The sequence below is a fragment of the Bos taurus genome, chromosome 18 (genome assembly GCF_002263795.3).
Source record: "Bos taurus isolate L1 Dominette 01449 registration number 42190680 breed Hereford chromosome 18, ARS-UCD2.0, whole genome shotgun sequence".
In the NCBI taxonomy this organism is placed as follows: Eukaryota; Metazoa; Chordata; class Mammalia; order Artiodactyla; family Bovidae; genus Bos; species Bos taurus.
This window is the reverse complement of record NC_037345.1, coordinates 64,098,373-64,122,815: the sequence shown is the minus strand read 5'-3', so window position 1 is coordinate 64,122,815 and position 24,443 is coordinate 64,098,373. Positions and strand designations below refer to the sequence as shown.

Below are 24,443 nucleotides of genomic sequence, written 5' to 3'. Positions count from 1 at the left end.
GGAGAAGCAGACAAGGAGCCGCGGGGCCGGGGCTCGGTGCAGACGCCGTGAGCCGCGGGAGGAAGAAGTTGGAGCAGAGGATCGGACATGTCCACCCTTGGCTGCTGGCGCTCCCGAGCGCCTGGGGCCGTGTGGGGGCACTAGAGCTTGCACAGGCTGCGCAGTGGTCGAGCTGTCAGCCCGGGCAGGGCGGTGCCTTGAGGTCCGGTGAGGTGAGTCCGGCTGCCCCGGTCCGCACCACCGCATCTGGATGGTGCGCCGGGATGGATGCCGCAGAGCCGGGACCCTGGTCAGTGGGCGAGAGCTGCCGCGCTTGCCACAGCCGCACCATGTTGCGCGGCCAGCTGGAGTCTGGGATCAGGGCTCCCGTGCCACCTGTCCTGGGCATAGCGGGTACAGGGACGGCTGATCATCCTGGGCAGGGGGTGGGACGGCCACAGGCTCCGGGCTCCGCAGTCCGCTGGGGTGGGTGCTGGAGCAGTGGCGGCGGTCCCTGATGAGCATGGGAAGTCACAGGGTGCCCCCGTTTCCCCGGCTCGGTCTGGGGGCTGCAAAGGGCACCCCCATTCCCCGGGGTCCTAGACTAGCCAGGTTCCCTCCGGCCACCCCTGCATCCTTGCCGGTGTCTGGGGCGGGGCTTGCTTGCCGCAGTGGCGGCGGGAGGAGCTATAGGCGGGGCCGAGGGTGGCAATGCCTGCGGGGTGTGTTCTCAGGGCAGTGACGAGCTGCGGCCCACCCACCCTGGCGCTGTCTTTGAAGCGGCGGCGGTGATGGGCTGCGAGGACGCTGTTCTGATTGGCTGGGGAGGGGCTGAGGGCTGTGACAGCGGGTCTCAGAAGAGACCGTCCAGTCCAACCCGCCGCCGCGGCGCCATCTTTGATGGGGGCGGCAGAGGCTTGGCCGGCGCCGTCTGGCTGGCCAGCCGCGGGGGCGGGGCCGCGGGTCTGTGCTGGAGTCTGTGCTGTGATTGAAGGCTGTGGGGGTCCTCTGTCTCACCCCTTTTTTGCTGGTCTCGAGTCGGCCGTGGACACTTGCCGCGGACGCTTGCCGCAGAGGCTTGCCGCGATGCGTCACACCTGACGGGCGTGCCGTCTGGTGACCGGAGGGGGGCTTCTTTTTGATCAGCAGGGGCCACACTGTTGTCACTAAGGAGCTGTTTGTCTTGAGGGACAGGGTCACGGGCTGTCATTGTGCCCGCTGCCTCTCTTGGCTGCTCTGGGGTTGCAGAGCATGACTCCCTTCTGGACTGCTTTCACCCTGGGATGTTTCTGGCTCCATGTTTTGGTTGGCGCCGTGGAGACTGGGCGGCGGGTGCAGCCTAGCTGCGTTTCACAGGTGCCCTGTTGGCTGGGCCGAGGGCGTGGGACCGCGGGCCGTCTGGGGGGACTGAGCGCTGCAGAGTGCTGTGAAGCCCTGCCCGCTGTGACACTGTGTGTGGTGGCCAACAGGTGGCGCCGAGGCTCATTGCGCAGGAACCATTGTGAATGACGGCGGAGCTGCAGGGGTCGGGCCGAGGGAGGGGCTGCGGAGCCCTGCCCTTCCCACTGCAGTTTGTTGACAGACAGGCTGAGGCTTATTGTGCAGGCGCTGCCTTAAATAACAGCGAGGCGGGTCTCGGGGCGGGCAGAGGGAGAGGCTGTAGCAACCTGCCCACTCGAGCGCTGTTTGTTGACTGACAGGTGGCACCAAGTCTTACTGCGCAGGCGCCATCTTGAATGACAGTGGGGCTGGCAGCAGTGGGCGGGCTGAGGGAGGGGCTGCAGAGCCCTGCCCTCTCCAGCGCTGTTTGTTGACTGACAGGTGGCGGCCGAGGCTTACTGCGCAGGCGCCATCTTGAATGGCAGCGGAGCTGCTCTCAGGGGGCGGGTCGAAGGCGGGGCTGCATAGCCCTGCCCACTCTAGCACTGTTGACTGACAGGTGGCGCCGAGACTTATTGCGCAGGCGCCATCGTGAATATCCGAGGGGCTGACCACAGGGGCGGGTCGAGGGCGGGGAGGCAGAGTCCTGCCCACTCCAGCGCTGTTTGTTGACTGACAGGTGGCGGCCGAGGCTTACTGCGCAGGCGCCATCTTGAATGACGGTGGTTCTGCAGGGGCAGCCCGAGGGAGGGACTGCAGACCCCTACCCACTTGTGCTCCGGTGGCCGACAGGGGGCGCCGAGGCTTACTGCGCAGGCGCCATCTTGAATGACCGTGGGGCTGGCTTCAGTGGGCGGGCCGGGGGAGGGGCTGCAGAGCTCTGCTCACCTACAGCTCCGCCGACCGACAGGTGGCGGTGAGGCTTACTGCGCAGGCGCCATCTTGAATGGCAGGGGGTGGGCTTTGCTTGCTGCGCATGCACCATCGTGAGTGCCAGCGGGGCTGGATTAGTGGGCCACCGCCTCTGGTGTCCAGGGAGACCGAGCCCGCCCCGTGTTCTCCGCTGTGCAGGCACCAGGTGGACCGCTGCTTGCCTCTGCACCACGTCTCAGTGGCCGCGCGATGGCGCCATATTCCCTGGAGAGGGTGGGGGCTGTGGGACAAGGTTCAAAATGTGCACATCTGGGGGTCACGTGGGAAACAGAATCTTAATAGATTTGGGGGAGGGTGGGTTCCTAAGTGAGAGGGTGGAGGAGGCTGTGCATATGAGATTTGAGGGTGGGAAGGCTGTTGAGGGTGGTAGGAGGTGCTTGAAGGAAAAAAAGCTCGTAGATGGCCTGGAGCATGTACAGTGGCAGAAGGCTATGAGGGAGGCACTGCGTGGGGCCTGGTGGGGTGGAGGCGGTGCTGGCAGGTGGGCGGGACTGGGGGGCGGGGCGGGGCGGGGCGGGGGTGGCCCCAGCCGGGAGGGGCGGTGTGAGGGGGGTGTTGCCAAGTGTGTGGTGGGTGGAACCTAATTATAAATCTGCTGGCAACTGATAGCGTTAATAAAAGCCAGCGGCACAGTCCTGAAGGGGCTTCTACGGGCCACTGATTGAACACATGCTCTGAGTCACAGTGGGACTTGAAACGTGTAGTGTCGTCCAAAGGGATCTTGGTAACCTCTAAATGTTGTGTAAGGTTAAGTAATGATGCCGTTATCTCATAGTAATGATGATTATTATTAAGGTCCTAATATAAGCTAGTGTCTTCATGCTGCGTAGGTGTGCAGCACAGTAACACTTCTGGTATTGCGTCACTGGTTATCAATCACATGGCAAGACTAGAATTTCAGCTCATCTTTCTAAGTGGTGTCTATATCATTGTTCCACAATGTTTCCATAGAAAATATCTGTAGATGTACTGTTTTCCAAAATGACATTCGTTGATCTGTAATTGCCATGAACTCTGAGGTTGAGTTCTCTGCTTCATTTTTGTAAAATATGTAGAAAATTAATAATGTGAGAATTAACAGAGATGCTGAAAGTAAGCTGCCAAGCACTATAGGAGGCACATAATTAGCAATAAATAGTACTATTTTCTTAGCCATTACTATTTTCTTTCTCCCTCCAGTTTCTATCTGCAATGTGTATACCTTGACTTTAGAAGGGTGGCCGGTGCAACAGAGCTAATAAGTGGGAAATTGGGGTCTTGAATTTTTCAGCCCCAAGTCCTGTGTTTTTACTATTTTGCTCTGCATATTAGAGAAGGTTGTGACACACACACTTAGAGTTGGTTGCACACCCATTGACATGACCTCACTGGGTGAAGGCTGTGATTACAGCCCACAGTACAACGTACACCCCAGGGGGCGAGACTGATGAGCTGTCCACCCTGTGGGAGGTAAAGATGAAACTGTGTGGGGTCATTTCCAGCCTGGGAATTCCAGTATTTGGAAAATAAATTTGAGGTCTCACGTTTTCTTTTCCTTCCCCAGCTCTGCTCTTCTCTTCTCCGAGGTGATCGGCAGGAGGCAGAGGGACTAGGTCCAAACGTCAGGTGTCTGTGTCCAGGTGAGCTGAAGTCCCTCCTCACAGTGCCACGCCATCCTTGGGGTGAGCACGTGCTTCCTGAACCTGACACCTCCCTGCTGCACACGTGTTCCATCTGACCATGAGCACGTTCGTGCTCGCTGAGAATGTGCAGACTCTTCCGGTGGACCGTGTGTTCACCGGATTCTCCTTGGTCTCACGCCATCCTTTGTGGTGTCCAACAACCATCCTTTGTTGGTCTTTTTCCAATATTGAGCTACTCCTTCAGGCCTCCCCTTTCTTTCTTATTGGGTGATTAAGGAAGCATGAAAAGTTCATCGAGTCTTCTATCAGCCATGACCCTGAGTGGGAAAGGAAGTGATTCCTTGGAGCTCATAATCTTTTGGGTAATGAAAGCCATTGAAAAAAGTAACGCTGTGTGCAGAGACAGGCGGGAGAAGACAGCGTGCCGCCTGCTGCCCCTGAAACGAAGGCAGTAACTTCTCAATTCCAGCCCCTCTGATAAGGTAGGGAGCAGGAGATGGGGCTGGGTCTCAGAGCTCTGTAACAAGGCCCCAAAGTGAGCAAACGGGACCAGGCTTGGAGACCACACCCCGGAGCTGCTGTCACTCCTGGTGGGATGTGGGGAGCCTGGGGTCCCATGGGGGCCACGGACTTTCTTACTTCTCCTCCCACGGCCCAGCCGCCGGTCCAGCCCCCAATAGTCGAGTTCCTCCCCGTGCAGTTGGAACAGTTGACCCACTGATCTTTGATTGAGGCCAAAGACCTCCACCCCCACCCCTGACTTGCGGCAGGAACACCTGATGAGTTCCAGCTTGGTTTAAGGTACATTAACTGTGAGGCCTTGCTTTCGTTTTCTATGCATTTTTATGAAGTAGAAGTAAAAGACTTTAAGATGTTCAAAGAGCGACCCAAATGCCCCACATGGACCACAGGGGCAGCCCTGTTGGCCTGCGGGCAGCCCCGCTGCGCTGCGGTGGGACAGCCCAGCTCAGCGCTGAGCTCCATCTGCGCACAGTGCTCACGGCGCACCCACTTTGCGCTCATTGTCCAGTGTGTTTGAGGACAGCTGAGCTGGAGCCCCGTAAACCCCTCTGCCTGGTTAGCTGGTGATACCTCGTCCTGACCAGCTGCCTCGTTCATCTCCTGTCCTCCCCACCAGCCTAGCTGATGCCCCTCCTTGGCCCTACGACCAGAGTTGGGCTGAGTCCCAACTCTGTGTGCCCCCACACTCGCCCTCATCCTCTGAATGTGGTCAGACCTTGGCTTTTAAAATCCTACCCTTGACCACACTGCTTGACTCACACTGGGATTCCTGCTCCAAAGAGAGTGCGGAGGGGGAGGTGGGGGCCTGCTAACTAGGGTACCTGAGAGCCCACCTCCAGGCCAGGAAACCACACTGATGGCTTCCCTCAGGGCCAGAGTTCAGTGAGGCAGGGGGGACGGTAGGTGGCGACATCCGGGTCTAGGCATGGAGCCCCAACAGTGCTGTTCTGCCCTGAAGGGTATGTGTGTTGGGGGGGGTTGCTCTGTGGGAGCACTGCCGGTGGGAGAGGGAGGGAGCCACAGGAGGAGGGGCTACTGATGGGCACTGGCCAACAGAAAGGAGAGGAAAGCCCCACAGCTGCTGAGCTTCAAATTTAGATTCAAATTTTTTTCTGATTGTGAACTTCAAATAACATTCTAAATTGGAATGTATAATGTGTCTTTTATCAATCATTTCCTTTTTCAGGTTACCTCACTTTACTACGTTCCTTATACAAGTTTTATTTATGTATTGTTTGGCCCACTGTGTGGCATGCAGGATCTGTTCCCCAACCAGGGGTCCAGCCTGTGCCCCCTTCCCTGGAAGCACAGAGTCTTAACGAGGGGACCACCAGGGAAGGCCCCAGTTTGTATGGAGATTTGCTTCTACCTTGGTTTGTGCACACTTCCACACATTTAAGTATCTATGTAGCTTTTTTGGTTTTAGTAAGACTATGCCCAATTCATTAAGGCTTCAGACTCAGGCCACCAGAGTGAAGCATAAGTGGGATGTTAGGCAACATTTGGTTGTGGGGGGGTGTGATATGAAAGCTGGGACCTTGTATCCATCACGTTTATGTGGGTGTGTTTCTGTGTATAGACATGACTTAGTGCAGCTCTTCAGCAATGGCCATAAGAATTTCAGTATAAACACGCCTCCATCTATAGCTTTGCTTTCTAAAACTGCATTTTATTCCGTGTGCAGACATCCTCATCATTTTCTGTGTACATATAATGACTATGTTTGCAGTAAGAATGCCACATATGCTATATACCATTTTATACCCTAGTATTTTCATTTAATGCTTTAAACAGTTTTTATATTAGTCATTTCCATCAAGTGCGAATTGACTGTATCCATGGAAAGGAAGACTGTGTGGCCTTTAGAAACAATGACGTAAATCTGTATGTACTGATTGGAAAGATGTCTATCAAAAATTACTGCGTTTAAAAATACACACACAGAGAGAGCCCCTGGTGTGATCTCATTTTGTTAGAAACGATGTAATATGTATGGAGACTGTAAAAAGTTTAATGTAGGAACAAATAGGGTCGGGGAGCGCGGCTTGCCGTCTCAGGGGGTGTGGCTTGCAGTTTCAGGGGGTGTGGCTTGCCGTCTCAGGGGGTGTGGCTTGCAGTTTCAGGGGGTGTGGCTCAGCAGTCCTAGTAATGTGTGTCTGCTTCCGAAGCGAGTTTGGTCTACCGTTCCGGAGCTCTCTGTCTTAGATTTCTTAAATCATTCAGATTTCATAGCAGAAACTCAAAAGCTTTCTACCTCCTGTCTGGTTGGTTTATAAGATGTGGGAGTGGGCCTTTTCTTGAAGACGATACGTAAGGCCTTGCCCACAGCACGGTATCAGTCCACAGCCACATGGAGAATGAATTCTCTGACACTCTTGACACTTCTTCTGTGTTGATTAGTCCATGTATTTCTTTCTTTAAAATGTCTGCAGGTCCCTGGCATTTTGACTGTTCCTGTGGATAGCTACTTGTTCAGAAGTTCCGGAAGGGACCCTGTTCCCACCAGGTGATTTACATACCCAGGGGTGTCCCGTGGCCTCTTGAGAGGCGGGGCCGTGGCCGTCTAGGGGAGCAAGTTCTCTGAATCGGAGGCCACGGAGAGATCGGGGTCGCTTCCCTGTCCCCCGCGGGCTCTGAGGGCCCTGCTCTGGCCAGGCAGTCCCTCTTAGCCATGCTCTGGGTCAGCTCACAGCAGCTCTCCAGAGCCGGGGGGCTTGCCCAGCAGGCTGTCACCTGGTGCCCTGTCTGCTGTGGAGGAGAGGGGGGCAGGGCAGGCAGAGTGGGAGTGGCAGAGGCAAGAGTCTGCCCAGCTGGCGGGCAGGACGCTGCAAAGAGAGTGGGGGTGTGTGCGCGGGGCAGAGCGGAGCACACCGCAGAGAGGCTCTCAGGCCCTGGGCAGGAAGGCTGCTGTGAGACGAAATAATTGAAACCCCTTTTGTTTTCTCTTTAGAGATTAAAAACAATTTTTTTTTAACTTACTGGCTTTTCTTTTAAAACAAAAAAGAATTTTTGCTGCATGTGGTTTTGTCCTTCTCTGGAAGTAAAGTCAGAAGTACAAAACTGTCAGGTAAGTTACTGCACCCTGACCTGGACTTCTTTGCTGTGCCGCCTGCTTTCTGCTCCAGCGTGGCTGACCACTGAGGACAGGGCAGGGCCGGAGAGCTCGTGGGCCGCTGAGCGGCTCAGGTGAAGGGGGGCGAGGAGCCTTAGCTGATGACACCAGAGCAAGAGGAGGACGGGGAGTCAGCTTTTACACTCAGCCTGAGAAGTTCTCTTAGCAGGGTGAGGGCAGACCCTATAATAGAGATGCAGCGACGGGAGGGTGAACGGAGTAGCACGCTGGTTTCTCTGGAGACCCCTGGATCTTGGACGAGGCTGGCCAGAGCAGGAGGTGTGGGGCGTGCAGAAGCCTGCTGCGCTTGGGCATGTCATCACCACTGATGTGAGTGCTAGATGTGGGGCTCCCGCGGACTCAGCGGCGCTCCATCTGACCTTCTGCTGGCTCATTGAGCTGGGGGCCGGCATCCAAGCTCCACGGAACGCCAACGGGGCTGATGTTGACCCCTGACCTTCCCAGTGAGGGAAGCATCTGTCTCTGATCCCTTCACAGTGGGGCCTAGGCCAGTTAGCTCAGATATTTAAGACTAAATTTGAGAGGTGCCCGGAACACCAGTAGATTGACCTCTGTTCAGGCACCAGAGGCAGTGGTGCAGACAGGAGCCTAGGGCTGCCCTCAGGGTGCACGCCGTGGAGAAGGCATGCCTGCTGCCTGCAGACGCAGACACAGGGCAGCCACCCGGCCGGAGCAGTGGGGACGTGGCTAGTGTGCAGAGGAGCTGAGCTGCTGGTTTCAGGGGCCGTTCGCTTGGTCAGCACGTGTTGCATATGCAGAGCACAGGCGCAGAGACGTTGCCCAGAGCACCTGAAGCCCAGGACCCGCACCGTCACGTGTGTGTGTGGCCTTCCTGTGCTGCCCACCTGGAGGCACGGCCGCGGAAGGCGCGCAGGCCGCCCCGGGTCTGCCAAGAAGGGGCGGACTGCAGGACTCAGGCTCCGAGACCCAGGGTCGCAGAGGCCGTCAGGAGCAGAGCGTGGTCCTCCCGCGGCAGGCGTGCTGCTTGCGACTCCTCGCATGTGTCTGTGTGTTGGGGGTGTGGTGCGGCGCCCCCCTGGGCCTGTCCTCCCACCGGGCAGTCCTCAACCCCTGGGACATGTGTGTCTCCTTACGATCCGCAGGTCCCTGAGCACTGACTGCCCCCGCTGCTGCGTCTGCCCTGTTGGCGCATGTTGGGTTCCTCCAGTGAAACTTTTCCTTAGAGACATGCTGCCTCCCAAGTCCTTGTCCGCCACCAAACCCAAGAAGTGGGCCCCAAACCTGTATGAGCTAGACAGTGACTTGTCTGAGCCGGACGCAGTCCCAGGAGAAGGCGCCACTGACTCTGAGTTCTTTCATCAGAGGTTTCGGAACTTCCTCTACGTGGAATTCATTGGCCCTCGGAAGACCCTTCTCAAACTCCGAAACCTCTGCCTCGATTGGTTGCAGCCGGAGATTCGCACCAAGGAGGAGATTATCGAGGTCTTGGTCCTGGAGCAGTACCTGTCCATCCTTCCGGAAAGGATCAAGCCTTGGGTGTACGCAAGAAAGCCGGAGACCTGCGAGAAGCTCGTTGCTCTCCTGGAAGATTACGAGGCGATGTATGAGCCGGAAGGTGAGCCAAGGGGAAGGCGCACCCCTGCTGCTCCGGTGGGACCGTTCTGGGGGGCTGGGGCGGGCGCGGGGGGTGCGGTATAGGTGACAGCCCGGCCTTTCTGCCTGCAAGGAGCCGGAGCCCTCCCCACCCCAGCTTTGACGGTCTAACCGGGGGCTGGGGGCGGCGGGGAGGGGCATGGCGGGCGCCCTCGGGGGCTAAGCTAACGGGCGAGCGTGGCTGAGCCCCTGAGCCGTGTCTGGTGTCCCCTCAGACGACAACAGCAGCGACACCCACAGCGAAGGCGGCATGAGCCGGAGGGCCGCGGAGTCCCCACCGCCGCGCCCCGCCCTCCCCTGCTGCAGTGAGTAGCTGCCCACCGCCGCTGGGTCTGCGCACAACCCTTCTCTGGGGACCTGCTGCTGCTGCTCGGGAATCTGGGGCGGGGGATTCCGGGATGGCGGAATGAGACGTTTTCATCAAAGCAGACACATCCGTGGAGTGAAATACAACTTTTTATTATTCAGTGATGAGGGAAAACATTTAAAATTTTGAAGCTATTTGGAATTTGCCATAGGTTGTTTCAGGCTGTGTCTACCGCCTCCGGGGGGTAAAGTTCATCACCACTTTGCCCGCACAGCTGTTCATTTGTTCAAGGTTCTCCAGAGAACTTTCTGGAGCAGCAGTGCTCCGGGGACGGTGCTTTGTCTCTCTGTAGTCAAGTGGGGAGCACATTAAGACAGGCCAGGGTTGGCCAGGCTGTGGAGGGTTGGCAGATGGCCTCCTCCTTAAGGCGGAGACCGCAGGATCCGGGACACCGGGAGAGCCTGAAGCGGGAAGGGCCCCTCGAGGGCGGTGGCCCGACCAAGGCCAGGCCAGCCTGCGCGAGGCCGCAGAAGCGGTTCCAGGCCCCGGAAGCGGTTCCAGGCCCCGGTGTATGGGGCATCTGCCCCTCGACTGGGACCCAGCTCCCAGGGGAGAGCAGGCATAGCGTTCGGGTGTGGAGGGGTGTGCAGAGCCCACGGCCAGCTCCACACGCCCGTGTCCGCAGGTGACCGGGAGCGAGACCGGGACTGGGACCAGGACTGGGAGCGAGACCGGGAGCGAGGCCGGGCGCGGGAGCGGGAGCGCCGCCGTGGCCGGAGCCGGGACATGGAGTCACGGGACCGCTGGCCGTCCGTCCGGAGCCCCAGGAGCAGTACGTGTCCCCAAGAACCGCCCCCCCCCTTCCCCCCCAACTCGCCTGCCGGCTGACTGCACCGCATCCATTCACGCGGCCTCTCCCTTCCCAGGGTTTCACCAGCGGGATCTCGCCCTTCCTCTGGCGGAGAGAGCCAAGGAAAGAGAGCACAGACGCAGGGACTCCCTGCTGGATTTGGATGCCAGATCTGAGGTGCGCCCAGGTTTCCTCTCGTTCTGGGAGGGCCGTCTTCACTCCGTGCTGGAGGTGCCTTTCTTTCTCGGGAGGCTGAGTTATCTGCCACCTAGAAGCCCACCAGGGTTGGGGAGAGAGCCCAGGGGTGACCAGTGGCCGCAGTGACTGCCGCCTGCTTTCTGGCTCGTCAACGGGGTCAGCACTCGTGTCCCCTGGAGGTCGCCTGCCCTGTGCACAGAGCGGAGGGAGAGGGCGCTCAGGTCCCGGAGCCGAGAAGAGCTGAGTCTGCAGCCTGGCTCTGCCACCTGCCAGCCCACTAGCTGCACCAAGCCTCAGTTTCCTCATCTGTGAAATGGGTGTGATGACAGCCTCACCAGGGCTGTTGTGAGGGATGCGTGAGTCACACATAGATATGCAGTGTGCAATGTGCGGCCTGGCACGCAGTGGGCACACTATCACTGCCAGTTCTTGTGCACTAAGGACAGGGGCATGGGCAAGGAGGGGCTCGGGCAAGAGGGTCGTGTGTGATGTGGCGGCGTGGAGGAGGGCGCCTGTGCAGCCGTGTGAGAAGGCAGCGTCTGAGAGACAGCAGACGCAGCTCAGGGCTGCCCACTCGTCGGGTCAGCTCAAGCGTTCTCTTTCCTGGAAACAGTGTAGTCCAGAACGTAATGCACGTTTATGTCACTCAGATTCGACCAACAGGAGGTGTGAAAAGTGCCCCTTTCCTTTTGCCATTGCCTGTTGGGGTCTGTTAGCACCAGGGGTGGTGCCCTGTGGCACCCTCAGCCCCCCGAATTCTTGATCTCATCTGCTCTCTGCCAGCCCTGAGCTAGGAGCCGCGGTTTCCTCCTGTCCCACCGCAGACACAGCTGTGCTCCCCAGCCCGAGGCTTCACCTGCACTGTGATAACCCGGGGAGGCCTCAGGAGGGGGCATTGTCAGCCCTGAGTGCCTCGCAGTGCCCGCTCCGGGGAGCTGCCCACCATGGAGGGGCCCCCTACCCCCAGAAAGGGAGCGTCTAGCTCTCGTTGGCCAGCACCAGCAGTCCGGTGGTGCCTGCTGCTTCTGCAGCTTCTTGTCCTGGACTCCACAGCCCTGCCCTGGCAAGGGGTTCATTTTTGAAGCTGTGCTTCATCTTGCCAGGGGTTTTGTTTCTAATTGCTGAACAGTGGCAACTGTATAAAGGAGGTTTTCATTCTCTTAAATCCCAATGCCTGTGCCTGTTTATTTTTCTCAGTAGGAGCTGCACCTAATTGTGCCCACATCGTTTTTGTTTTCTTTGCTACACTTCCACATGGCTGTCATGTCATACGCCACTTCCCAGAACTAAAGCAAATTTAATATCAAAATATCTTTATATAATAGTTCAGTAGTGACAACAACTTATGTTTTATTTACATAATTTTCTTTTTTTACTTTCTGGCCGGGCCACATGGTGTGTGGGGTCTCAGTTCCCTGACCAGGGAGTGAACCCACATGCCCTGCAGTGGAAGCCCAGGGTCTTAACTGCTGGCCCGACAAGGGAGTCCCACCCAGTCTTCCTGCACACTTAGCCCCACGTGCAGCAGACCACGCGGCAGGACACGCACACACAGTGTTAGCTCCTCTGTACTTCGCCCAGGTCAGCGGCCCAGCTGGCAGGACCCCCACAGCCTGAGGGGGGCAGGTGGACACCTTCCTCTCCATTTCACAGATGAGGACGCTGAGGTTTGGGAGGACTTCTGTTCCCAGCTTGCTCGGTCGTTAAGGTGCTTGAGCTCCTCTGACCCTGGAGTTCCTCTGGCTGCGCCGCTGGGGGCCCCTCAGGCTCCGTGCCCCTCCTGGGGCCTCAGCAGCGCTTGCGGCCCCGCCCACACCTGTGGGTCTTGCTCACGCCCCCCAGCCCACCCTGAGCTGCCCCTGCCACGCCTGCTTAGCGCCGACTCTCTGCACCCCACTTTGTTGTTTACTGTTCTCTGATTGTTTCTCTCCAACCAAATGATAAGCTGCATGAGGGCAAGGAATATGTGCCCTCCGTCTTTGGGAGCTTCCTCAGAGTGTAGCGCCAAGGTAGGTACGACGTAGGTCCCTAGTAGAGCCTGACCAGATCACTCGGAACCCCCGGCGCTGTGAGCACTTGCTGCACACTGTGTGCGTGTGTGTGTGTGGCTCCCGCGCTGCTGGCGCGGTCCTGGCCGCGGTCGCCCGGGCAGACCCCGCTGAGGGCACATCTGCTGTTGCAGGAGGCGGTGTTGTACCAGGATATGGTGGCCCTCACTGAGGATCGCAAGCCCCAGAACCCGATTCAGGACAACATGGAGAACTACCGGAAGCTGCTCTCACTGGGTGAGCGCTCGAAGCAGGGTCAGAACAGCTTCCGGTGGAGCGGGAGCGGGAGGGAGTGGTCCTGTGACCTGCTCCGACGGGGCCGCGCCCACATGGCTCTCACCCCAGAGTGCCACCCTGCGACTCCAGTCTGCTCTGAGGCAGGTCCGGGGTCCTGGATGGCTTCCCTGGGGCACACGTGGTTGAGTTTGAGGCAGCAGTCGCCCCGCGAGGGGTCGTGTGGGCCCTGACAGGTGGGGAAATGGGCGGAGCCTGAGAGCCAGCAAGGATGCCCTGGGTTTAGGGGTGCTCGAGGCCTCTGCGCAAGCTTGTCAGCAGAGTCCAGAGAAGTAACCAAGACAAATTGGGCAAGGGGCCAAGGAATGGACAGTGAGGAGAGGGAGCGAGACACAGGCCGTCCAGGGCACGCTCAGTGCCCGAGCCAGCCCGTCGTCCGTGGTGACATGTCTCATGCCGTGTTCTTCCTTCGGACAGGGGTTCAGCTTGCCGAGGACGATGGCCACTCACACATGACCCAGGGCCACTCGGCAAGGTCAAAGAGAAGTGCCTACCCGAGCACCAGCAGAGGTGAGCGCGAGGCCCTGCTGCAGGAGCGGGCGCTGGGCGCACGAGCAGACATGCCTTGGGGGGGCTGTGCACAGACACGGTGGTGTACACACACTGACACGCGGTGGGGGGTGTGCACAGACACGGCGGTGTACACACACTGACACGCGGTGGGGGGTGTGCACAGACACGGCGGTGTACACACACTGACACGCGGTGGGGGGTGTGCACAGACATGGCGGTGTACACACACTGACACGCGGTGGGGGGTGTGCACAGACACAGTGGTTTACACACACTGACATGCAGCAGCATGCACTGATAGGGTGGCATGTGCACACACGCAGCAGCACACACAGTCACGTGGGGCGTGCACATGGATACAAGGCGAAGTGCAGTGACACTTGGGGGCACGTGGTCAGGGCACAGGGTACAGACGTTCATCCCAGGGCCCCAGGGAGTGAGTGTTCATACGGGGCTTCTTCCAGGTCTGAAGACGGCGCCTGAGACCAAGAAGTCAGCCCACCGGCGGGGCATCTGCGAGGCCGAGTCCTCCCATGGGGTGATCATGGAGAAGTTCATCAAGGACGTGGCCCGCAGCTCCAGGTCCGGGCGGGCACGGGAGTCAAGTGAGCGGCCGCACCGGCTCTCCCGGAGGGCGGGCGGCGACTGGAAAGAAGCATCGTTCAGCAGGAGGGAGGCGGGAGCCTCAGAGAGGGGCCCAGAGGGGGGCGCCTTTGGGGGAGGAGGCTTCAGCTGTGGCTCAGACCTGGTTTCCAAAAAGCGTGCTCTGGAGAGAAAAAGGCGCTACCACTTCGACGCGGAAGGGCAGGGCCCAGTGCACGATCCCAGGGGCGGGGCAAGGAAACGGCCCTTCGAGTGCGGAGGCGAGGCCCGCAGGGCCGCCAAGGCGGCGGGTGCCAGCAGCCTGAGCGCTCCGCCCGCGGCCCCGTCGCAGCCGCTCGACTTCGGGGCCATGCCCTACGTGTGCGATGAGTGCGGGAGGTCCTTCGCGGTCATTTCTGAGTTTGTGGAGCACCAGATCGTGCACACCCGGGAGAGCCTGTACGAGTATGGGGAGTCCTTCATCCACAGTGCAGCCGTCAGTGAGGCCCAGAGCAGGCCCGAGGGTGCCAGGCGCTCTGAGGGTGCGCAGGCCGCTGGCCTGGCCGAGCATCGGGGGGGCCAGGCCCAAGAGCACCTCCGGGGCAGTGGGGACGAGGAGCAGGACGAGCCCTTCCTGCCCAGCCCCACCTTCAGTGAGCTTCAGAAGATGTACGGCAAGGACAAGTTCTACGAGTGCAAGGTGTGCAAGGAGACCTTCTTGCACAGCTCGGCCCTGATTGAGCACCAGAAGATCCACAACCACGAGGACAGGGAGAAGGAGCGTAGTACGGGCGCCGTGAGGCGCACCCCCATGCTCGGAGAGTTGCAGAGGGCCTGCGGGAAGGAGAAACGCTACGAGTGCAAAGTCTGTGGGGAGACCTTCCACCACAGTGCAGCCCTGCGGGAGCACCAGAAGACCCACGGCCGAGGGAGCCCGTCTGAGGGCAGGGCCAGAGCCTTCGAGGAGACCTTCATTCCTGGCCAGTCCCTGAAGAGGCGCCAGAAGACCTACTCTAAAGAGAAGCTCTACGACTTTAGAGAGGGCGGGGATGCCTTTGGGCGGAGCTCAGACTTCATGGAGCACCAGAAAATTCATTCTCGGAAGAGCTACTTTGACAGCCGGGGGTATGAGAAGCCGCTGCTCCACAGCATGTCCATGCCCGGCTCTCAGAAGAGTCACACGATCACCAGGCCGCCCGAGGATGAGGACGAAGAGAAGGCATTCACTGCCAGTAGCAGCCCCGAAGATGGCCAGGAGGCCCGGGGCTACGAGAGGAGCGCCTACGAGAGGGCCATCCTCCACAGCCTGGCCGCCTTCCGGCCTCCCCGTGGCCTCAGGGAAGACGGGGAGCCCTCCACATACCTCTCAGGCCTTCGTGACCCGCCACAGAAGACCCCAGCCTGGGAGAGCCCTTATGCTGGAGGCAGGCACAGCTTTTTCAGGAGCTCAGTCTTCTACCGCGCATCGCGCCCTGCTCCTCTGGACCACCTTGCTGGGGAAGGCCCCAGCGGGTGGCAGAGAGACGGCGAAGCCTCCGGCCCCAGCTCAGATGGCCGCCAGCACCAGAAGGCACGTGCCAAGAAGAAGAACATTGAGCGCAAGAATTACGACGCCTCCATGATGCACTCCCTGCATTTTGGTGAGTCTCAAACATTTCGCCCGAGAGAGAGATTTTACGAATGTCTAGAATGTGGAGAGTTCTTTGTCCGTAGCTCTGAGCTGGCTGAACACCAGAAGATCCACAACAGGAAGAAGCTTTCTGGAAGTAAAAACTACCTACGGTCTGTCCTTCGCAGCCTGTCCTCCACTGACCCTCAGACCAGCTACCAAGGCCAGTCAGTGCAGATGAGTTATCCCCAGGAAGCAGCTCAGACCAGTTATGCTGAGCTAGCAGCTCAGACCAGTTATGCTGAAGAGCCAGCTCAGACCAGTTACGCCGTAGAGCCAGCTCAGACCAGTTACGCCGAAGAACCAGCTCAGACCAGTTACACTGAGGCACCAGCTGAGGCTAGTTATACTGAGGAACCAGCTCAGACCAGTTGTATTGAGGAACCAGCTCAGACCAGTTACACCAACCCAGCAGCTGAGACCAGTTACGCCGAAGAACCAGCTCAGACCAGTTACACTGAGGCACCAGCTGAGGCTAGTTATACTGAGGAACCAGCTCAGACCAGTTGTATTGAGGAACCAGCTCAGACCAGTTACACCAACCCAGCAGCTGAGACCAGTTACACTGAAGAACCAGCTCAGACCAGTTACACTGAGGCACCAGCTGAGGCCAGTGGTATTGAAGAACCAGCTCAGACCAATTACACAGAGGAATCAGCTGAGGTCAGTTATACTGAGGAACCATCTCAGACCAGCTGTATTGAAGAACCAGCTCAGACCAGTTACACTGACCCAGCAGCTGAGACCAGTTACACCGAAGAACCAGCTCAGACCAGTTATACCCAAGAACCAGCTCAGACCAGTTGCACCGAAGAGCCAGCTCAGACCAGTTGCACCGAAGAACCAGCTCAGACCAGTTATACCCAAGAACCAGCTCAGACCAGTTACACCAAGGAGCCAGCTGAGGCCAGTTATACTGAGGAACCAGCTCAGACCAGTTGTATTGAGGAACCAGCTCAGACCAATTACACCAAGGAATCAGCTAAGGCCAGTTATACTGAGGAACCAGCTCAGACCAGTTGTATTGAGGAACCAGCTCAGACCAGTTACACTGACCCAGCAGCTGAGACCAGTTACACTGAAGAACCAGCTCAGACCAATTACACCGTGGAATCCGCTGAAGCCAGTTATACTGAGGAACCATCTCAGACCAGCTGTATTGAAGAACCAGCTCAGACCAGTTACACTGACTCAGCAGCTGATACCAGTTGCACCGAAGAACCAGCTCAGACCAGTTGCACCGAAGAGCCAGCTCAGACCAGTTATACCCAAGAACCAGCTCAGACCAGTTGCACCGAAGAACCAGCTCAGACCAGTTGCACCGAAGAACCAGCTCAGACCAGTTATACCCAAGAACCAGCTCAGACCAGTTGCACCGAAGAACCAGCTCAGACCAGTTATACCCAAGAACCAGCTCAGACCAGTTGCACCGAAGAACCAGCTCAGACCAGTTACACCGAAGAACCAGCTCAGACCAGTTACACCGAAGAACCAGCTCAGACCAGTTACACCCAAGAACCAGCTCAGACCAGTTACACCCAAGAACCAGCTCAGACCAGTTACACCGAGGAACCAGCTCAGACCAGTTACACCGAAGAACCAGCTCAGACCAGTTACGCCCAAGAACCGGCTCAGACCAGTTACGCCGAGGAACCGGCTCAGACCAGTTACGCCGAAGAACCGGCTCAGACTAGTTACACCCAAGAACCGGCTCAGACCAATTACACCGAGGAGCCGGCTGAGGCCAGTTACACCGAGGAACCGGCTCAGACCAGTTACGCCGAGGAACCGGCTCAGACCAGTTATCCTGAGGAACCGGCTCAGACCAGTTACGCCGAGGAACCAGCCCAGACCAGTTACGCCGAGGAACCGGCTCAGACCAGTTATCCTGAGGAACCGGCTCAGACCAGTTACACCGAGGAACCGGCTCAGACCAGTTACGCCAAGGAACCGGCTCAGACCAGTTATCCTGAGGAACCGGCTCAGACCAGTTATGCCGAGGAACCGGCTCAGACCAGTTATGCTGAGGAACCGGCTCAGACCAGTTATGCCGAGGAACCAGCTCAGACCAGTTATAGTGAGGAACCAGCTCAGACCAGATACACTGGGGAACCAGCTCAGATCAGATATGCGGAAGAACCAGCTCAGACCAGATATGCCGAGGAACCAGCTCAGACCAGTTATGCCGAGGAACCAGCTCAGACCAGATATGCCGAGGAACCAGCCCAGACCAGTTATTCTGAGGAACCAGCTCAGACCAGATATGCCGAGGAACCAGCCCAGACCAGTTATTCTGAGGAACCAGCTCAGACCAGATATGCTGGGGAACCAGCTCAGACCAGATATGCCAGGGAACCAGCTCAGACCAGATATGCTGAGGAACCCCCAGCTGAGACTAGTTATGCTGAACTAGTAGCTCAGATTAGTTATGCTGAACTAGTAACTCCGACTAGTTACGCTGAACTAGCAGCTGAGACCGGTTACTTTGAACCACCAGCTCAGACTAGTTATACTGAACCAGCTGAGACCAATTATGCTGACCCAGCAGCTCAGGTCAGTTTTGATGAACCACCAGCTGAGGCTAGTTATGCTGATCTAGCAGCTGAGATCAGTTATGCTGAACTAGCAGCTGAGACAAGCTATGCTGACCTAGCAGCTCAGATCAGCTATGATGAACCACCAGCTGAGACTAGTTATGCTGAGCTAGCAGCTCAGATCAGTTATTCTGAACCAGCAGATCAGACTAGTTATGCTGAGCTAGCAGCTCAGACCAGTTACTCTGAACCACTAGCTCAGACCAGCTATGCTGAGCTAACAAGTGAGACTAGTTACTGCGAGCAGCCAGTCCTCAATGAATGTAAGGAGTGTGGGGAATGCTTTGCCACCGTTGAAGACCTTGGCAGACATCAGAAGATCTATGCCCGAGAGAAATTCCATGATGGGAAGCTGTTTGGAGAGCCTGTGATGCAGGACCTGGGCCTGGATGGGTCTCCGGAGGAAGAGCTGGAAGAGCAGGAGGAGCCCGAGGAGCCCGAAGACTCCATCTATGGCTGTAAGGACTGTGGGCTGGGCTTCGCTGACCGCGCGGACCTCCGGGACCACCAGAAGGTCCACGGCCGGGAGTACCTGGTGGACAGCCGTGAGTACACGCACCCCGCGGTGCACATGCCGCCTGTCAGCGAGTACCAGAAAGATTGCCTCGGAGAGCAGCTCTACGAGTGCCCGGCCTGCGGAGAGTCGTTCGTGCACAGCTCGTTCCTCTTTGAGCACCAGAAGGTCCACGAGCAGGACCAGTTCTACGGCCACAGGCGGTACGAGCCCTTCATGCAGCCCCTGATTGTCAGCCCGCGGCGGCCACAGGCCCCGCAGAAGAGCGCCCCGGCCGGGGTGGGCCCGCAGTGCCAGGTATGCGGGCAGGACTTCATCCATGCCTCGGTCCTCAGCGAGCACGCCCGGGGCCATGCCGGCGAGGGGCTGCCGGATCAGGGCCAGGGGGGCGCGGGCGCGGCGGGGCCCGGCCCGGCACCCACGGAGCCGCAGCAAGACCCGGGCGAGGAGCAGCGCTACGAGTGTGAGACCTGCGGCGAGTCCTTCCCCAGCCAGGCCGATCTCCAGGAGCACATGCGTGTGCACGAGAAGGGCGAGCCCTACGACTACGGGGCCGCCTTCGTGCACACGTCTTTCCTCACGGAGCCGCCCAAGAGGGACTGGCCCTTCTATGAGTGCAAGGACTGCGGCAAGTCCTTCATCCACAGCACCATCCTCACCAAGCACCAGAAGCTGCACCTGCAGGAGGAGGGCGCGGCCGCCGCGGCCGCCGCCACGGCCCAGGAGGCAGAGGCCAACGTCCTCGTCCCCCGGGAAGTCCTGCGCATCCAGGGCTCCAACGTGGAGGCGGCCGAGCCCGAGGTGGAGGCGGCCGAGCCCGAGGTGGAGGCGGCCGAGCCCGAGGTGGAGGCGGCCGAACCCCTCGGGGAGGCCGAGGGCCCGGAGTGGGAGGCCGCGGAGCCGAGCGGCGAGGCGGAGCAGCCCCACGCCGAGGCCGAGCAGCCCGACATGGACGCCGACGAGCCGGACGGCGCGGGCATCGAGGACCCGGAGGAGCGCGCCGAAGAACCCGAGGGCGACGACGACGAGCCGGATGGCGCGGGCATCGAGGACCCCGAGGAGGAGGGCGAGGAGCAAGAGATCCAGGTGGAGGAGCCCTACTACGACTGCGGCGAGTGCGGGGAGACCTTCCCCTCGGGCGCCGCCTACGCCGAGCACCTGACGGCGCACGCCAGCCTCGTCATCCTGGAGCCCGCCGGCCTCTACGGCGAGGGCGCCGGTGGCCCAGAGGGCGGCCGGCCCGACGACGAGCTCTTCAAGTGCGACGTGTGCGGGCAGCTCTTCAGCGACCGCCTGTCCCTGGCCAGGCACCAGAACACCCACACCGGCTGAGGCCCGGGGGCGCCCTGGGACCCGACCCTCCTCACCCACACTCACCAGACCCACTGCGACCGCCCGGACTGCACTCACCCGACCTGGACTTCAGACACCCGGCCCGGACACAGCCCCACGCCAGCTGAGGCTCGGCGGGCCGGGGCCTCCACTGGGACCCGGCCGGCCCCCTCACCCACACACAACCGGACCCACCGAGCTGGCCTGCACTGCACCCAGCGGCCTGGATTCAGACTCTCGGCCCCAAGGTGCAGATGCTTGCAGCTCCCTTGTCCAGCACAGCAGGTACCTGCGGGACAGCAGGGCACTCGGCCGCCCGCCGCCGGGGCCTTCGCGGCTGCAGAGAGCGCCCGTCTGTGACAGCCCGGGACCTCCGCGCACTGCCTCCCGAGCTGTGCACAGAACAGCCCAGCACAGTGAACTGGACTGAGTGTGCCGCTCACTGGCCGCTTACCTGCAGACGCACCTCACCTGGTACTCTGGTTTTGCTTTTTCTTTTTTTGGAGGAGGAAGAGAGCAACAAATTACAATATATTTGTAAGCATCTTAGAGCTTTAGAAAGATCTATTGTGAGCTGTTTGAACCCTATCAGTATCTTTTTGACTAACGGACTGGTTCCTCACTTTCTACATAACCCCCTCACAGTGTAGGCGTGAAAGGCAGAGCGTCTTGCCCGCTTCGCCGTGTGAAGGGAAGTCCTGTCTGCTCCCCTTTCAGGCGCCTCGTCTACACCGACACTTGTGAAACCTCGTGCTGTGTCAGCCTTTCCTGTACGTGGATTGGCCTTTTGTAACCTCTTTGGTTGGTTGCCGTTGGTTGCCACCTTGTAACCTTGCAGTGGGTCTCATGCAAAAAACACTACAAGTTTTTGTTATTTTTATTTTTTAACCCACCTTGATGTCTCTTCGATAGTGAATTTTACAAAAGCCGAAGCTTTTCCCTGTGAGTCTTACATCCTTGCCTTTAAAGAGTGGGTTGTAACCATCACTAGATCACGCGTGCCTAATGAAGGTTGAGAACCACGGGGGAGGGGGGCTCTCCTGGTGTAAATACGGTTGAGGGCCTACGACTTCATTACTTCCCTTTGCGCGCTTCCTGCCTTAAGTGACCAGTAGCAACGTGGCTTGGCCCCTCCGTGCCGCCACGTGGCAAGTCTGCACCCTGGGTGCCCAGGAGCTAGCATCCTTAGAGCTTTCCAGCCTGAGACTTCATCCTCCTCTCCACCTGTCTGACCCTCAACCAACCCCATGTCTAACTTGCATTTAAAAAAAAAATAGAAAAAAGCTTTCTTTACAGCCAACTCGAGCTCGACACGGACTCAGGTTCCCCGGCAGCCTTAATTTGCTTCGTTGCCATCTGTCCCCCTCTCAGGTCGCGCCTTCCTGACAAGCACCCCCGCTGCCCTCAGAGCGGCCCCTGTCCCGCCGCCCCAGTCTCCTGTGCTGCCGTCCCAAGCTGACCTCGCCGCTCTGGGGTCTCCTGCGTCCTGCCTTGTGCCCTCCCTTTGCTTCCCCGCCCCCTCTTCGAATAATGACTATTATGAAATTTCTTGGCTTTGAGTTGGCTGGCAAAAAAATTTAAAAAATTTTTTTTAAAACTTAAAAAAAAAAAGAGGATCTTGTAGCTGCAGTGAGCAGAAGCTAAGAGCAGATTGTTTGGGAGAGCAGAGTGAGATCTGCTCGGGAGCCGCGTCTGGACCCCCCTCTCCTAGGTCCCTGCCATGAGGGCTGGGGAAAGCGTGTCAGAGCTGGAGGGAACGCCAAAGTCAGGGAGAGCCAAAGAAGGGGGTCCTGACGCCTTACCAGACCTGGGAGGGCAGGGTCTGACAGAAGGAACATCAGAAGCAGGGACTGGAAGGCCCCAGTGGGGGAGGTTGAATGAATGAGCAGGGTGTCCTGGCAGTTAAGAGAAGGGGCCGCTTGGTGGCCTGGTGTCGATGAGGGCAGCTGCATCACAAGACCCAACATTGGAGCGGACGCCCCGGAGCCCCGAGGGGCTGCGAGCTGGGAGCCAGCCTGCGTGGCGTAGGGGTGAACCTGGCGTTCATCGCTGTCGGCGGCACCAACTGGTAGAGTGTTTTCAGAGAGCCGCCTGCCCAGCGTCCGTTCCAACCGTCCTTTGGTCAGTGAGCGATCAGGAACAACTGACAAATGCCAAAAACAGGAGGAAGGTGAAGGGAGTGTGTCCGCGCACTCTGAACGCAGCTGTCTAGAAAGGATAATCATGGAGAGTTACGTAGTGACGTGGAGATATATTTACGGAATACCAAGTGGAAAAAGCAGGACACAGAATTATATTTATACTACAATTACAGCTGTTTAAAAATGTATGCTTATAGTCAAAAGCTGTGGTGGTGGTGCTGTGGTAGGCTTATAGTTGAGCATTATTTTCTTAAATTCCTTGAATGTTTATGGTAGTGTTACTCAAAAGCTTATAATCACGTCTCCATTGTGAACATAATTTGAGCTCATTATTCAGGCACTCAGAGAATACAGAAAAGTGGAGGGAAAAAAATCCATATACCCACCATCCAAAGATGACAGATATGCTCCTCACTACATTGTTTATTCTTCTTTCTGTGCACAGGCTTATAACTGTGTCCCAAACGTGTACTCAGATTAAGTGTTAGCTTTGTGGAATTATGGTTAAACGCTTTCATCCTAATGTTTTCAGATGGCCCTTAAAATAGTTTCCTGATAACAAAGTTGATTCTGCTTGCTTCAATTAGCAAGCATAATACACACCCAGAGGAATAATTGGAAAATACAAAATAAATGAGAAAAGAACAAAAAAAGTCGCCCATATTCCCAACGCCCAACGACTACTGTTAACATCTTGTTTCCTCCATCTCGTATCAGTGCACAAGCTTGTGATTTATGACCGTGGTGAATATGTGTGCATACAGTCTAAAATGAAAAAAAATCACAGAAAATAATTAAAGTAGTGTTGTCATTGTGGGATTATGGTTAACTATCTTGTCTCAAATTTCTTGAATGATCTTTGGTGTTTTGAGTATTAAATCTTATGTATGTTTTTCCATTAAAATTCTTAATACATACTCATGGCATACCTTGGGGGAGATTTAGTAAAGCAAAAGAAATTCACGCATATTCCTGACACCCAACAATCATTGCTGTTAAACCTTGATCTGTGCACAGTCAGGACGGGGGTGTCTGTGGTGAGAATGCAGAGGGTTGAAGAGGAGAAGAAAGCAGTGAAGGAACGGTCGTGTGGTCTTTGCCGGCGTTAAGGCTGTGGGGTTCGCTTTCCTGGGAGGCCTGTCTCGTTGTGTCCCGGTCACCGACCTTTTATGACGGGTGCCTCCATTGTAACTGCAGTGTCTGCTCACTGTAGAAACCCGGCACTTACAGAAGTGTGGAAGAGAGGCGTGCCCCTGTCGCCATCACCCAAAGACCACGGTTAACATCTGGACACGTTTTCTTCATCTTGTCTCTGTGCACAGGTTTTTGGTTTGTTAGTATGGTTGTGGTCGTTCTATCTGTAATCGTGTCACCAATAAAAATAAAGTTGAAAATAAGATAGCTCTCAGCCTCTTCTTTTGTCCATTTGAAGTGTTCGGGGTGTTTAAAAAATATGAGCACTTAGTGTCCCCCTTAGGCCCTACAAATCTCCTCCCTTTTTAAATTATTGTGTATTTCAACAGCACACTTCTAAGGGATCTCTCAGTACTACACAAAGCCACATTTGTAACTGCACTAATAAAATTAAAAGATGATACATATCAATAGTGTTTTTAAACTTGACATTAAGCGTTAGGTAAGTTTTACTTACTTTGAGTCTGCATTTAAAATTTTAATCTCATCTAAATACAATACTCCCTCAAACACAAACAAGAATGATCCCCGTAACATAAAAAGAATGTTAATACTGTGATTTGGAATCCCTTTGTATTCAGTCGTGTCTGACTGTGACCCCAGGGTCTGCAGCCCACCTGGCTCCTGTGTCCATGGAGTTCTTCAGGCAAGAATACTGGGGTGGGTTGCCATTTCCTCCTCCAGGGGATCTTCCCAACCTGTCTCCTGCACTGTAGGCAGCTTCTTTACCATCTGAGCCGCCAGAAGACCTATTACATACAGTGTGTGTCCCTAACTCCCCTGAAGCTGAATGGATCTGTCTGAAGGTGCCTGACCAGCTCTCGAGTCACAGCTTCAGTAATCCTTCCGGGGTGTCCAAGATCGTCAGGGCAAGGGGTCAGTTCTCTTTTAAGGCTGACTTCCTGCAGAGTTCATCACTAACAGACAACCTGTAGGAAGGGAAAAGGTGAGGGTCGCTGGGGCTTGCCTGGCCAGCGCTTGCCCTCTCAGACAGCTCCCCGGTGCCCCTGCCACACGCTTATTC

The 24,443-nt window shown here is 57.2% G+C and overlaps 1 protein-coding gene and 2 non-coding genes across 3 annotated transcripts; 2 read left to right on the top strand and 1 right to left on the bottom strand.

The window, feature by feature from the left end:
- Window positions 1-67: 67 nt before the first annotated feature.
- On the top strand, window positions 68-23,624 carry PEG3 (paternally expressed 3). The gene is made up of 10 exons (NM_001002887.3): window positions 68-212; window positions 3,836-3,911; window positions 6,869-6,942; window positions 8,673-9,145; window positions 9,399-9,488; window positions 10,176-10,322; window positions 10,417-10,517; window positions 12,721-12,823; window positions 13,298-13,390; window positions 13,858-23,624. Exons 4-10 carry the CDS (start codon window positions 8,758-8,760, stop codon window positions 20,082-20,084), a joined length of 7,149 nt encoding a protein of 2,382 aa, NP_001002887.3. The 5' UTR covers window positions 68-212; window positions 3,836-3,911; window positions 6,869-6,942; window positions 8,673-8,757; the 3' UTR covers window positions 20,085-23,624.
- MIR2900 (microRNA mir-2900) lies at window positions 13,993-14,046 on the top strand. The gene has a single exon (NR_036367.1). It is a non-coding gene; the product is annotated as a microRNA mir-2900 (primary transcript).
- APEG3 (antisense transcript gene of PEG3) lies at window positions 20,085-20,588 on the bottom strand. Its single transcript, NR_030783.2, has one exon.
- Window positions 23,625-24,443: the final 819 nt, after the last annotated feature.

Coding starts and splice junctions, on each gene's coding strand:
- PEG3 (NM_001002887.3), top strand. CDS start 8,758: ATGCTGCCTCCCAAGTCCTTGTCCGCCACCAAACCCAAGAAGTGGGCC. Junction 9,489..10,175: donor CCCCGCCCTCCCCTGCTGCA/GTGAGTAGCTGC, acceptor CCGTGTCCGCAG/GTGACCGGGAGCGAGACCGG. Junction 10,518..12,720: donor ATTTGGATGCCAGATCTGAG/GTGCGCCCAGGT, acceptor CTGCTGTTGCAG/GAGGCGGTGTTGTACCAGGA.